Source organism: Cyrtonyx montezumae, unplaced genomic scaffold, assembly GCF_038088225.1.
Source record: "Cyrtonyx montezumae isolate F1298 unplaced genomic scaffold, pur_monq_1.0 scaffold_8, whole genome shotgun sequence".
Taxonomy (NCBI): Eukaryota; Metazoa; Chordata; class Aves; order Galliformes; family Odontophoridae; genus Cyrtonyx; species Cyrtonyx montezumae.
This window is the reverse complement of record NW_027072089.1, coordinates 107025017-107038790: the sequence shown is the minus strand read 5'-3', so window position 1 is coordinate 107038790 and position 13774 is coordinate 107025017. Positions and strand designations below refer to the sequence as shown.

The window sequence follows — 13774 nt, the reverse complement described above, 5'->3', positions numbered from 1 at the left end:
AATCCAAGCTTTCCTTTTCATCCATTAGGGAAGGAGTCCTGTCTGGCTTTGAAGGGTGGTATTTATGCAGTTTTTATTGTTTGAAAGCTTTTTATTTCAACTATGCTTCTTTTCACTTTCACTCTCATGTAGGAAATTTCATTTGTATAATGAGAAACAGAAAATATAAACTGCTCATAATGAAAAGTGCAGGACATCTACAGCTGTACCAACAGACATCTGCTGCAACTAATTTTTTTTCTTTCACACCATGACCACTTTCTTTGCACATATTGGTTCGACTCACTTCCTTCTAATGAAATGCAGGCTCTTCCAATTACCCTCTGAGTTTCTTCTGTGAGCTTAGCAGACCTGCCCAGTTAAGTCCAGAGGACAGATCTGGTCTGCCAGTGGGAATTTGTTGCAAAACCCCACCCTGTAGGAAGATATACCCCATCACGCAGCATTAGATGCCAATCACTCCCTCTAAAGCCACAGCAAAATTAAGCCCTGTAGTAAAAGGTCAAAAAAAGCATAACATGGGACAGGAGAAAGTACGTGACAAAACTGACGAGACTGATCTACGAGCTGCACACTGCTCCTGAAATAGGTACTTGCTAAATGCAACTGCCCTGACAGTAAGAATACCAGTTCCCTCCCAACCCTCACATGGTGTGACTCTCACCCAGAGCCTGGCACACCTATCACAGGTCAGGTAACTTTACTCCACCAAAAGCCTTAACACCATCTGCTTCCAACTTGTACTCATCCATGACTAAATTCTGCTTCAAAAAACAGCAAAGATGCCATAAAAATAGAAGTCAAATATCATCTTTGCATGCTTTCAAATAATTCATTTTACTACGAAAACATGCATTTAAATAATATTTTGGTTTTGCCATAGATTTTACTCCCCTTCTCATATCTACAACCCAAAACTCGAAAGACCAACTCAGTTGATGAATAAAAGCTGCTAGCATTTTCTGGTCAGCACAACAGGATAGGAATGGAAAGGATACTCCATCTGCTCAGCCAGTGAAAATAAGCTATTCCTTGAATAGGAATTCAGCCTTGTTTGTGATGAGTTTCTCTACGTAGCACATACTGCATTTTACAAACAGGCCTCAGAGGTCCCGATTATGTATATCAAGAGACAAATGCCACTGACAAACAGCATCAGCAGAACATTTTCTTTTCTTATGTGAATAACAAAACATAGCCCAGAAGTTTTAACTTCTCTGTATGACCTCCATATAATAACTGCATCTTTGCAGACACACGGTCCTTGGATTCAAACATGCTATTTTTTTTAACATGATTCATGCATAGCCTTAAAATGCTTTACAATTGACAGGGGTAAGAAGGTGAAGGGGACTAAAAATGGTTAATGGTCATTTCACTTCTGGATCTGCCCTCTCGCTGACCTGGTCAATTATTACCTAAAGAGTACTTGGTTATCCGTCTAAAACCAATCTGTCTCCCTTTGAATGTCAGAAGATACATCCCTGTTACAAAATAACTTAAGCCATTGTACTAGCAGTTTCAGCAGGAAAGTTGAAGTTTGAATGTTCCTTAATAACTGAACAAGACTTGGTGGCTGAAGGAAAACAGGAGGATAAGAGTCTCTGGGAAAATATGCTGGGGAAGATTACTGTGTATACCACAACTCTATGCTCTGGGTGGAGGAAAACCTTAAATTCTCAGTGCTCTCAGTAATGCATTCAGAACTTGTGAAACACTATTTTGCAGTAATGACTGAATAACAACAACTCCAGCAAAGAGGGAAATACTGTATATATGCTCTTATGGAATATAATTACCTGACATACTGCTGAGAGTTATAGATATGTAATCATTCTTGTTCTTCTGTCACCACTGCCACCTGACAAGAAAAAGAAAAAAATCCCACATGTAATACATCCACAAATGCAAATCTGCAGAACACAGTCAGTATTTAAACAGAATGGAATATTTTGGATCGTGAATACCACGCCAAAGCCCAGCAGACTGGAGGAGCTGTGGGTAACTGCTTCAGAAGTAAGGTCAGAATGCTGACAGTGGCAGAAAAAAAAATGTTTCTGCTCCTTTGTGAAACACTTTCCCCTGATTTTCTGTAGAAGTTCTTCAGGATTAATATGTAACTTTAGAAACTGTAAGAGAAAATATTGTGTTCCTGATTATTTCCATGTTCAGCAACAACAGAGATTTGAAAGGCACTAGAAATTCTCTGCCTACAGTTATTCTGATTCTTCTTCAAGTCATCTGAAACACAGAAACCTCTTAACTTCCACAAAGTTTTGAGATACACATCAGTCATTTTACTTATTTGGTAGAAAGGTAGTTTATGTGCACTCTTAATGTTCTAACAATAATTCTCGAATGATTTTTAACCATTATTTTAGCACTGCAGAGAAACAATGTTTCTGAATGAAACACACAAACACAACAATGCTTAAGGACTGTTCTCATAGCAGTTCTTGGGTGACAACATATGAATCCAGGTTATCCTCAAATGTATTTACTGGTGACCATAACTGAGAAACATCTCCTTGGGAGGTGTGCTCTGCTTTTCCCTATTGATACATAAATCATCATTCAATGCAGTGCTGCTGTTCTGAGAACCCTCCTGAGGTTGTACATAGGTCATTCTGAAGGTAACGCTTCCCATTTATTTCCATGGAAACTACAACAAAGAGCACAATAGCACTACTTGATAGAACAGATTCTCAGCTAGGAAACACTTTTTCAACACAGTCACCACCATCAGCAAACTCCCAGGGATGAGCTGACTGAAACACTCTTCACTTCGAGGTGTGTCAGCTGTGCGGAACAACCTGCGTGAACTTGGCTCGTATACTGCAACTGAAATGCACCACGCACCATCTCATTGTGCTCACATCCACTTTTTGGTCTCTATAAATGTTCAGCAAGTGTGTCTGACATTCGCTGATGAATGTCAGTGCCATTTTTGCTCCACACCTCTACTTCATCTGCACTCCCATGTCAGGTACCGTTCTGTCAGACAGCCCCTCTGCTGCCATCTGCCACACAGCAATGACATGGCACAGAATTCTGGGGGGAGGGTTCAACCTCTACAGCCATAACACCACTATCTGTCATGGCCCAACTTAACAAAATGGCAGCCCTCAGAGTAAGGAGCAGTAAGGAACTGGATTTGTTATCTGAAAGCAATGGTTTGAATGTTTAGAATCATAAAATAGTTTGAGTTGGAAGAGAACTTTAAATGTCATCTAGCACAATTCCCTGCAATAAACAGGGACACCTACAGTTAGGTCAGGGTGCTCAGAGCCCCGTCCAGCCCAACGGCCATCACCTGTCTGGGCAATCTGTTTCACTGCTTCACTATCCTTAGTACAAAAAACTTATTTCCAATCTAAATTTCCCCTTTTCTAGTTTTAAACCATTTCCCTTTGTCCTACCACAACAGAGCCTGATAAAGAGTCTGTTCCCTTCTTTCATATAGTCCCTCTCTAGATATGGAGAGGTCACTCTCAGGTCTCCCCAGAGCCTTCTCTTCTCCAGGCTGAACAGCCTCTCAGCCTGTCCTTCTCATGTCATTTCTGTGGCCCACCTCTGGACACACTCTGGCAGGTCTACATCTCTCCTGTACTGAGAACTCCACGTCTGGACACATTACTCCAGGTAAGGCCTCACCAGCACAGAGTAGAAGGGCAGGATCACCTCCCTCCCCCTGATGATTATGCTTCTTTTGATACAGCCCAGGATACAGCTGGCATTCTGGGCTGGGAGGATGCACTACTGTCACATGTCCAGCTTGCTATCCATCAGTAGCTCAAAGTTTTTTTCAGCAGGTCTGTGCTCAAGCCTTTCATCCCTCAGCTTGTACCATCCAGTGGGAATGGCAGGAACGGGTCAGCGATTGGATTACATGATCTTAGCGGTCATTTCCAACCTTAATGACTCCATGATTCTATGGTTCCTGCTAGCTGTAGTTTTAGGACAGATGATCTATCCCCCACAAGGACAATACTCCAGGCATTATTCCAGAACAGAGGCAAGACCTCCTCAGATTTTTTTCAGCGTGAAATCCTGTGCCCCAGCGTGCAAACCTACCCCACCAATGCTGACTTTTATCAGCAGAGAATGCATATCACTTCATGTTGGCACAGAAGTGACCCTTTATACAGGAAGCAGAAATCCCTCTTTGCGTGCCCTGATCAATATGTTAACACTCTCTCCTCTGGTCTATGTTTATTTCTCCACATTCAGCACCACCATACTCCTGTCAGCTGCTGCACACCAGGAGCGTTAGTGTTCCCCAGCAGCTGGCTAAAAGGACATCGGGCGCATCTGCTCTGCTTCGGTTTCTTACGCGCAGACTACGGAACCAGAATTAGAAAGCAGGTGAACGGCGGCGATCGCATGGACCACATAATTAATGTATCTGGGACGCAGCCTGCCGGTTTCACCTCAGCTCATCAGCCCCTCCCGTGAGGACCGAAAACCCTCCGGGTAGCTCCGCCGCGCCCCGGATTCCTGAGGCATTACAGCCCCTCGTCCAAAGCCCCGCGAAATGGCTTCACCGCGCTCCCCGGCCAGCCCGCAGCCGGCCCCGCGGCGCAGTACTGTGGCGCCCCCTGGCGGCCGCGCGGGAGCAACCCGCGGCCCCTCAGCCCTCAGTGCCGGCGGGCTCAGACCTCGTCCCGGAGCCCTCCAACCCCTCCCTGCGCAACCTCGGCAGCTTTTCTTTCTATTTTCTTTCTTTTTTCTTATTATTATTCCCTTCCCCCCCCCTCCCATGCAACGCGGCCCTCTGAATTAACAGCTCTCTTATCTTCCCTGTAACGTTTTCCCTATCTCTCCCATCACTTCATGCCTCATTACATTAATTGGGCAGATCTAGTAAATCTTCAAGCTAAATTAATTGCTGCTCCAAGATTCAGCATTGTTCCACGATTCCACCAAGCAGCAAAAACAAACGAATAAAAAACCCACAAGCCTTCACGTTCACTGTGTTTGTAAAGCAAGTGCAAAGTGAAACCTACAGAAAGTTTTACAGCAGAAACTGCTAAAATATCCTCCAGCATACGTGCTGCAATGTGTTTTTATCTCATCTTTTCTTTCCACTACTCAAGACTCCATCAGGGCTCTTCTCAGAAAGAAAACATCTCCTTCAACTCTTAAGGGAAAAGCAAATAACCCTGGTACTTGCCATGTACAAACAGCACCACCAGAGGCAACAAAACAAGAGTTTTCTTTGCTACTGACATCTCGTGGATCTTCATAATCCTCCACAGACTGTCAATCAAAAGAGTAAAAAGGGGATACAAATTTAGCTCAGGCCTCCAATTATAATCAGATTCTGCACCATCCCATGTCATGGGACCCCAGGAACCTCAACAATAAGCCAGTTCCCAGAATTTAATTGTGGTTTAGTGACTCACTGACACATAAGCACTCTTGAAGTAAACAATTCAGTGTATTATTCTGCCCCTCCTGTAAATAATTAGCTACTAATCCTAAAATTATTAGTTTTGCACCAATCTATTACAAAAAAAAAAAAAAAAAAAAGAGAGCAAGGTAAAAAAAAAAAGGAGATATATAGAATTCCTCAATGAATTCTGTATGAAGAGAAAAATTCAAGCCCTGCTGGGAGCTCTGCCATTTCCCTCACGGGACCAGGATTTGGCATGGAAGCAGCTGCCACTTGTGTAAAAAGTCTAATTACGAAACTACTGTAGGAAAAGACAGTCCTTTGTTTAAAGCACTATACCAACACATTTGGCTTTGGCACAGTCTTCCCTCATCCCACAGCTCGAAATGGAGAGTGCAGATCCTTTTTTTTGTCTATTGTTTATGATTAAAATATTCCTCCATTCCAGTATCCAAAACCTGGGCTGCCCTCTGAGGGCTGGGCCTGGTGTGCTGCTCTATGTAAGCAGAAGGTATAGGCTGCATCTAAGTCAATTCCAGCAGTAGTCCTCTGCAGGCATTGTTGTGGAAGGCAGTGGTGGCAATTATATTCTCTTTCAGTCTGCGACTCAAGTGCCTGTGATGGGACACAAGTGGGAAGGAGGCAGATGAGTCACCACATCAGGCCAATAATATCTGGGAGTCTTCACAAACTTTGCAGATTAAGTTTTTCCCTTGCCAGAAGTGACACAACTTTTACGTGGGAGCTTTGCCACCATCAGAGCAGCATTCATTAGATTATCCTTATGTGCTGAGCACCTGCCTGCTCACAGGGAGCTAGCCAAGGTCTCATGGCTCTGAGTCATGGGCCCCAAGCAGGCAGGAGGAGCTCCAGAGGCTGCCACAGCACCCCATGAGCCCCAGAGGCTGATCAGCAGGGTTACAGGGCAGGCAGCGTGTTCCTGCTCAATCCCCAAATCAAAGAATACCCCTCTTTGGGATCTTCTCCTCTGGCCTGAAAAGGTTGTACTTGGAATTAATTCTCAGGCTTTGGATTCCAATCCAGCAACGGTGTCAAGCCATACTGCAAATTATTACACTTAACTTTCTTCTCCCATAATGAAAGGTGATTAACCAATTAACACTAATCACTGTGGTTATGCATTCTCCTCCTCTATACAAACACATTGCATTAACAAGTGAGCGCATAAAAGCGCTGCATTCTTACACCATCACTTCAGATGCAGATAGTGGCTGCCTCTCTCTGTTAGGCCATAGGCACAGGAACGCACGCTGCGGTTTGAATCCTGGTCTCTGTGCAATCACAAACCGTGTGCTGCTTGGCAATCCTCTGACCTTCTTTCCATGTGGGAAATACAGGGAGACTGGTACTGTTTCTACTCATCTCTTCTCAAGTGAGATTAAAAGCAAAAGCTGGAAAAAGGAATTTCTGCACCACTCAGAAGCACGGACAAGCCACCAAACTCCTAACCCTTAAAAGGACCATCCCTTGGTGTACCTTTTAAAAGTCAGAGGGAATACCATGGTATAACATGGTGCACCTACACAGCTCCCTCCCGTTACTGTATCCATACCACTCTGTATTTCTGGCTCTTCCCAGGTGAGGAATAAGGATAGAGAGCAGGACAATAGAGAACATAAGCTTCAGTGCATGAAAGAGGACGGGGAAAGATGAAAGGGGCAGAAAATCCATGAAAATGTGAGGTGGTACTGATGTTGTATAAGAGAAGATGGTGTGTATTTACACACGATGGTTAGAAGACAATGAGGAAATGGGAGACAGTGAGAGAAGCAGGGACTGTGAACACAGTAAACAAAATGACAAACAGTGCCAACTGCTGGGAGAGAAAATAGTGCAGAGGAAGTGAGCACCATTCCCTTCTTGAGATTCATTTCTTTCCAAAAACATCTTCAATTGACTCTTGAAACTGGAAGTTTATAGGACGGTGTACTTCCTTTAAAAGTTGAAAAAAAAGAAAAAAAAGAGAGAGAAAAACAAATTTCTAATTTCTGTCACATTCATCTGATTTTTTGGAAGCCAGGTCAGGTATTTTCTGGAGGCAGCACTAGTACAGCACCTGAGGGCATCGAGACAATCACACGAACACAAGACTAGCCCTTACTTTTGGGAAAGACAGTGAGAAAACCAGCCAGCAAAGGGAGAACAAAACCCTTGCTAAACCTCAGATATCTAAGTAATAACATTAGAATGGCCAAAGGCAGATTTAGCATCCTGACCTGTATGAGGATATGACAAAGGATATCAGAGCCTTCATGGGGACATGACCATGAACTGAAAAATTCAAACTAGCAATGCCACATCAGAAAAATGACCAGGTAGCCTCTAGGCTGTGTTAGTACCAAACTGAACTTCTACCTGTTTTCAATAATTAGCTGAAAAGCAAAATCACTATTTTTGGAGCACGTTAATACAGAGAATCTTTACTAATACATGTTCAGTGGAGAATGGACTAGGCCACGACTTATGGAATATGATACATGCATAATGAGCAAGCTGTATAGAATACACTAAAAACTGTGCATCATGTGAAAAATAAAAATCTACGTAGTTTGAGATACATTTAATGAAAGCCCCCATTAGAACTGGTTTGTAGGCACAATCTCAGCAGCAGGCTGACTCATGCTTTTTATTGCTAGCTTCGTTCAACCCACAAGGACATAAAGTGCTATAAAGAACAAAATAAAAAATGAAGTACATTATCTGTATAAACATTTGTAGTCTATCCTGACAGGCTTAATCAGAAGGCAAGGAACTACTGAGTTTTCTGATGTGAACATTCAGTAGTTCTGTGTGATCCTTTTTCTCCTTACAGAGACCTCACAGTGGCTCAGATTTGTAACCTTTCAGGCCCAGAATTTCCTGTTTTAACTTGCTTCCTGAACACTCCAAAAATTGCAGAGCGCTAACAAGTCAGGATTATAATAGCTCTGCAACAGTCAGGATCAGACCATAATGTGGAATGCACTCAGCGCTGGGCAGGCTTCAGCAGCTATTTTACAGCAAAAAAGCCAGAAAATTATTATATGCAGGCAATGAGCCTGATAAGTTATAATTGTAACCTCAGTGTTTTTAAGGTTTTTGAAAGCGTTTGGGCTTCAATGAACGCAACAGTGGGATGAACGTGTTAATTCAATGGATAAAATCATTCCTTCTGTAGTCCAGCACCAGCAGGACCCCAGGTCTGGCACACCCTTTGCAGGACAGGCTGAAGGATAAAGTCATTGTGCTGAATATTACCTGCAGGAAATGGAGGTGTCCCTGGAGGTGTTCAAGGCCAGGCTGGACAGGGCCCTGGGCAACCTATCTAACATCTATCTAGAGGCTGGCAACCCTGCCATGGCAGGGAGTTGGAACTAGATGATCTTTGAGGTGCCCTCCAGCCCAAGCCAATCTACGATTCTACGATTCCAAAATGCAGTACTGCAGGTAAACGCTGTTTTTATGGCTTCAACACAACTTCAAGTCTTACTGTACTTAGGTAAACCCTTTTTTTTTTTTAATAAAACAACAGAAAATACAGGAATTATTGTTGCCTTGGCAAAAAAGGAAGATTCAGAATGGTGTTAGTAACACAAGGAGCTCCCCAGCAGTCAGACCATCAGAAAAGCAGACTCATAAGAGTCATCACAATGCATCACCAAAACAACACAGGAGAATAGAGCAGCGTTACCTTTAAACCACTTAGGCATCAAGCAGAAAACTCTGTGCAATGCTTCTCTCAATCTGCATTTACAGAAATGAAAATCATCTCGCTCACAGTTTCTCCACCATTGTAATTGATGATCACCACATGGAGCCATTGCCTTTCCCTCTGGTGCGTACGCCCAAGGAAATCTGCTTAGGACTGTGTCAGAATAGTGAGTGCAGCCTCCTGTTAGCTTTATGTCAAGCCTGGCACAGATGTCAGCAATCTCACTACTTCACATCACTTTGGCCTACTGCAAGTGTACACAGGAGGGCATGCGAGGAGCACAGAACTGGCAGCATCTCTCCAGCCACTGGTCTGGTAACCAGTGCTGTGCCTTCACAAACCAGCTCTCTTACAACTTAGCTCTTCTCACAGGAGCTCTGTCTCCAATGAGGTTATTAGCAATTAAGTAGCATGAATGTCTGCATATATACAGGAATTTTTACAGCACAAACACCCTGTGCTCACTTTTGCTGTTGTTTGCAGCAATGAAGGGTGAAAATCTAAGGGACAAAAGGAAGTACTTGGAGCATTAGTGCCAAATATTCTGTATAATCTCCTGTGCATGGGAGTTTCATTCAGACAACAGCTTTGACGTAAAGCTTTTCTTTTTTTTTCCGTTTTGTTCTGTCAGCTCAGGAAATACTAGCTCTCACTGAAATTTCAATAAGGGACAGTTTATCTTTGATGCTAATTTCTCTTATTACTTATTTTGCAGTGTGTATTACATGGTTGTCAAGAGTTAACCAGCAAACCTCCACAACCAATTAGCTGAAGATAAGTCCAAAGACACTGAATATTGAAGACTTCTGTTGAAACTGGTGATTTACACCATCAACATGCTGGTAGTTAAAAAAATGTTTCCTAAATGTCAGGAGGGAAGGTACCCTAATGGATTTTGTTAACAAAAATGAATGTTTTCAATGCATCATGTATGTACTGGGCCTAAAAAATAAAATACTAAAAATCAATGAAGCAGAAATGAGTATATTGCAAACTACAAATGTCACTCTCCTGAACAGGGATAAGCATTATCCTCAAGACTAGTAATGGCATTTGTCTGAGCTATTTCAGGGGTTCAGATATGGAGCTGCAGAATTAATGCAGCTTCAGGCTTTCTGTTTTTCTTAACCAGAGCATCAGAGGGTTCTTAGCTTCAAAAAGAAATTCTGAACACTGTAAAAATCATTGCCTGTATTGCAGTCCTTGAGTTACAGTGTGCAAATATACAGAACTCGACAGAAACCTTTGGAACAGGGATCAGAGATGCACTTACAGATTTAGGTTTAGCCCCATTGGGGTTTGTCTTCTGCACTACGTGAGTTTCCAAAGCCGAATCCGTTTGTCCTAAAAATTGATAGCCAAATTACAAAACCATTGAGATCTGAAATGTTCAGCATGCAATCCAGACCTAAAATGTATGGCGTAAATTCAATTATAACTGGAAACAACCATAAAGAACCTTATTTCCAAGAAAATTAAGGTAACAGGTGAGAACTTTTCTGAAATACATGTCCCTAACAGCAAAGCCAATGCTAGGGAGATAAGGACAAGATGAAAATCTACTCAGATCATTTTGCAATCTCTTAAGTCAACTCAGTGATCCCGGAGTGTTCATGCACCGCTGCAGCAGGAGTTCAAAAGAAGTGGGCATTAAACATAAGCTCGAAGTATGCTCTGCACCTGAAGAGGACCATGCATCTCTGGAGCTGTGCACTCAAGCCCTATGTCAAGCAGCAAAGCATGGCAGAGGCACAAAATTATCAACTAAGGAAAGGAGGGACAGACAAAGCAAAAAGATTGAGGAGCCAGACTGACAGTTCAGAGTTAACAACCTTGCTCAAAAGAGAGCAAGGGTTGATGGAAGAACGAGATTTATGGGAAACTCAGTTAACTTATGCTAATGGTTACTGGTGGACATATAATCAAGTTAGGGGGCAGCTATATTTAAAAAATATTCCTGCCTGGTTTTAATTGATATTTTGAAATGGAGAAGCCCATATTGCTATTTCTGAGGTTTATCCAAAGCTTATTTTTCAAAAGAAAAATTCCATTGCTTCAGTAACAATTACACTCAAGTCGGAGAAACTTTTCTGCAAACATTCCCTCTGAAATTCCAAAATACAAAACATATGTTTTATACATACATAAATATATTTGTAATTACTATAGATATTATAGAAACAAAGAGTTTCAAGTTACCTGGCAATAAGCTGGTGGTCATAACATCAGACAGTACTAAAACTACATAAATGCCCATTTACTTATGGTTTTGGGAATAGGAGAGTCACGGAGAGAAAGAACAGTAGTTGTGAAAGTGAAGTAAAAGCTCTTATTTTGCTGATTTTAACAGAATACTGTTTCGCATCCTCGGTATTAGGGTGCAGCACTGCATGAAGTTAACTGGTTTCAGCTGAGAATTTTCACAGGTCTGACCTTACTGTATTCAAAGTCCTGTCCCTTTTTATCCTCACTTTTTGAGAACAAACACATTATAGCACCTTCCCAACCAAATAATTCACTCATTTAAATCAGGTAGGAGGTTTTTAAACCCTAGGAGGTTTGCTCTAACACTCTTCATACCATTTTTAATGACTTCACTGGGGTCTCAGTGTGGACAGCAGGGCTACTAATAGCACCCCACCTCTGAAAAGTGTATGTCCTAGCATGGAGCAGAAACGTTACGGATGCAAACCCACTTTCGAGTACAGACTGGAAACAAACCACACAGCCTCAGTGCTAACAATGGCCTTTCAGTATGTCTGATAAAACACTGATATTTTTTTAAGCCTATATTCTTGTTTGCTGCCTCATTTACATCTAACAATAGTAGAATCGGGCCCAGAAATTAAAAGAAAAAGTTTAATTGCTGATGATTTCGCTATCTGTCCCAAGCAAACAACAAAAGTCCACAACCTTTTAACCTTTTCCATCCTATTTGCTAATTACTTATTTTGTAATTAACCCATTATGCATCTGTCATTGTATTTTAAATTAAATCACTTTAATTGCTAGTAAGTAGGGTCTATTTAGTTCCTGGTATGGCTGCACAGGGTCATGAATGGGGAGCTGTTGAAACACTGAGTTACAGGTGGCTCTCTGCAAAACTGCTGAAGTTGTTTAAGATAAAGACGAGTTAAGCTGCTTTCCTTAGGTGATTTGATTCTAATGTTTAATGGTGTATTTCTAAAGGAGAAAAGTTTACTGAAATACTGCTTTTACTCCTTGTGTATATGTCACATTGGGCATTTTTTTTTGTTTGAATAAAAAAGGAAAAGTCAGTAAAATATGATTCATGATAACTTCTTTCAGTATTTACATTCTCATCTGCCAAAGTAATGCATGTGGTGTGCTCTACAGAATGGTGATATGAATGAGTAAGGTCAGTCTTCACTTTCATACTAACCGAAGTCAAGTACCTAGTACCAATGGTTTGGACATAAGAATATATTTCCAGTAAGAACTTAAGCCCACACTTTCACTAAATAAGCATTTCTTTGACTTGTAGTTATATTTAGGTAAATTAAGTCTGCATAAATGAGAGCTGGCCGATTTCGTAAGCTCCACAACCCATGCAGACTTTGTTCTGAGAATTCATTAACAATATTAGAATCCATGATTAGCTGAGATGTTAAATATTTGCTGGCTCCTACCAGAATAAAGTAAATTCATGAAAAGGAGCATAACCTACATAACCCTTCCAAAGGCAATCTCTGTCCAGCAAGGAACCTGCAAGTAAACTTTCCAGCTCGCTAGGTCATCTCCGCATTTTTACCACTGACTCTCTCCAAACACGCTGCATGGATGGGAGGCTCTGGTACATGTGCAACACTTTGTTGCTGCCAAGCATGTACTGCTGCATTCATTCTGATGAGCAACTTCCCAGCTCCATGGGCAGCACACAGGGCTCGGCTTGTCATGACTCTTTTCTCATCACTGTGTTGTACTTCAGAAGAGCAACTCATCTCGGCATTCCCACTGCAAGACTGACTTAAAGGCACAGGGGAAGAATGTCAGGTACAGCAGAACAATGCAGAGGGGAACAGGAAGCAAAACGGTCATTTTCAGACTTCAAATGAGAAGCCTTTGGAAAACCTTCAAGTTATCACAGTCAGTCAGAGAGACACCATCAAAAACTCAATAAATGGATAAACTTGTTGTACAGGGCCAAATGATGACATCAGAAAGCTTATAATTGATTAGAAAAGGGAATAGGAGCAAAGATGCATCCATGGAATTAAATTACAAACCAGACAGACTTGACAGCTCTATTCTGAATATGCTTAATATGTTGTATGACTCATTGTGAGATGGTGAAGATCTCAGCAGGCATTCTAGAAGTTCAGGCCAATACAAAAAACCCGAGTTTTGGAAGACGATGACTTGAGAAGCCCACAGCTGTGAGGGTGACCTGTGTGTAGGTGCAGAGATAAACTCATGCTAGAAAGAACCCCAGAACAGGCCCAAGCCTATGGGAGAATGGCAGAGAAAGAATGAGGCAGGGGAAATGCAGTTGTAAAGCCGAATTCTGCACTACTTACTTTCCTTGAGGTCTGAGGTGGACATTTGTACCTCTTTTGCTTTCTTTGGTTTGCCAGCCATTGGCTTGGTACCCTCAAATCTTCCCAGTTTCACCATCACCTCCATTCAGCCCCCACAAGAGGTAATGC

General features: G+C 42.0%; 1 protein-coding gene across 5 annotated transcripts in view; it reads right to left on the bottom strand.

Annotated features, from left to right (window-relative positions):
- The window catches only part of THRB (thyroid hormone receptor beta), a 161284-nt gene that overhangs the window by 47285 nt on the left and 100225 nt on the right, over positions 1–13774 (bottom strand). For all 5 annotated transcript variants that reach the window (XM_065753479.1, XM_065753478.1, XM_065753480.1 and 2 more), the window contains one exon: positions 1800–1861. In XM_065753479.1, coding sequence (XP_065609551.1) covers positions 1800–1806 — 7 coding nt within the window. In that variant the 5' untranslated portion in view covers positions 1807–1861. The remainder of the gene's footprint in view (positions 1–1799; positions 1862–13774) is intronic.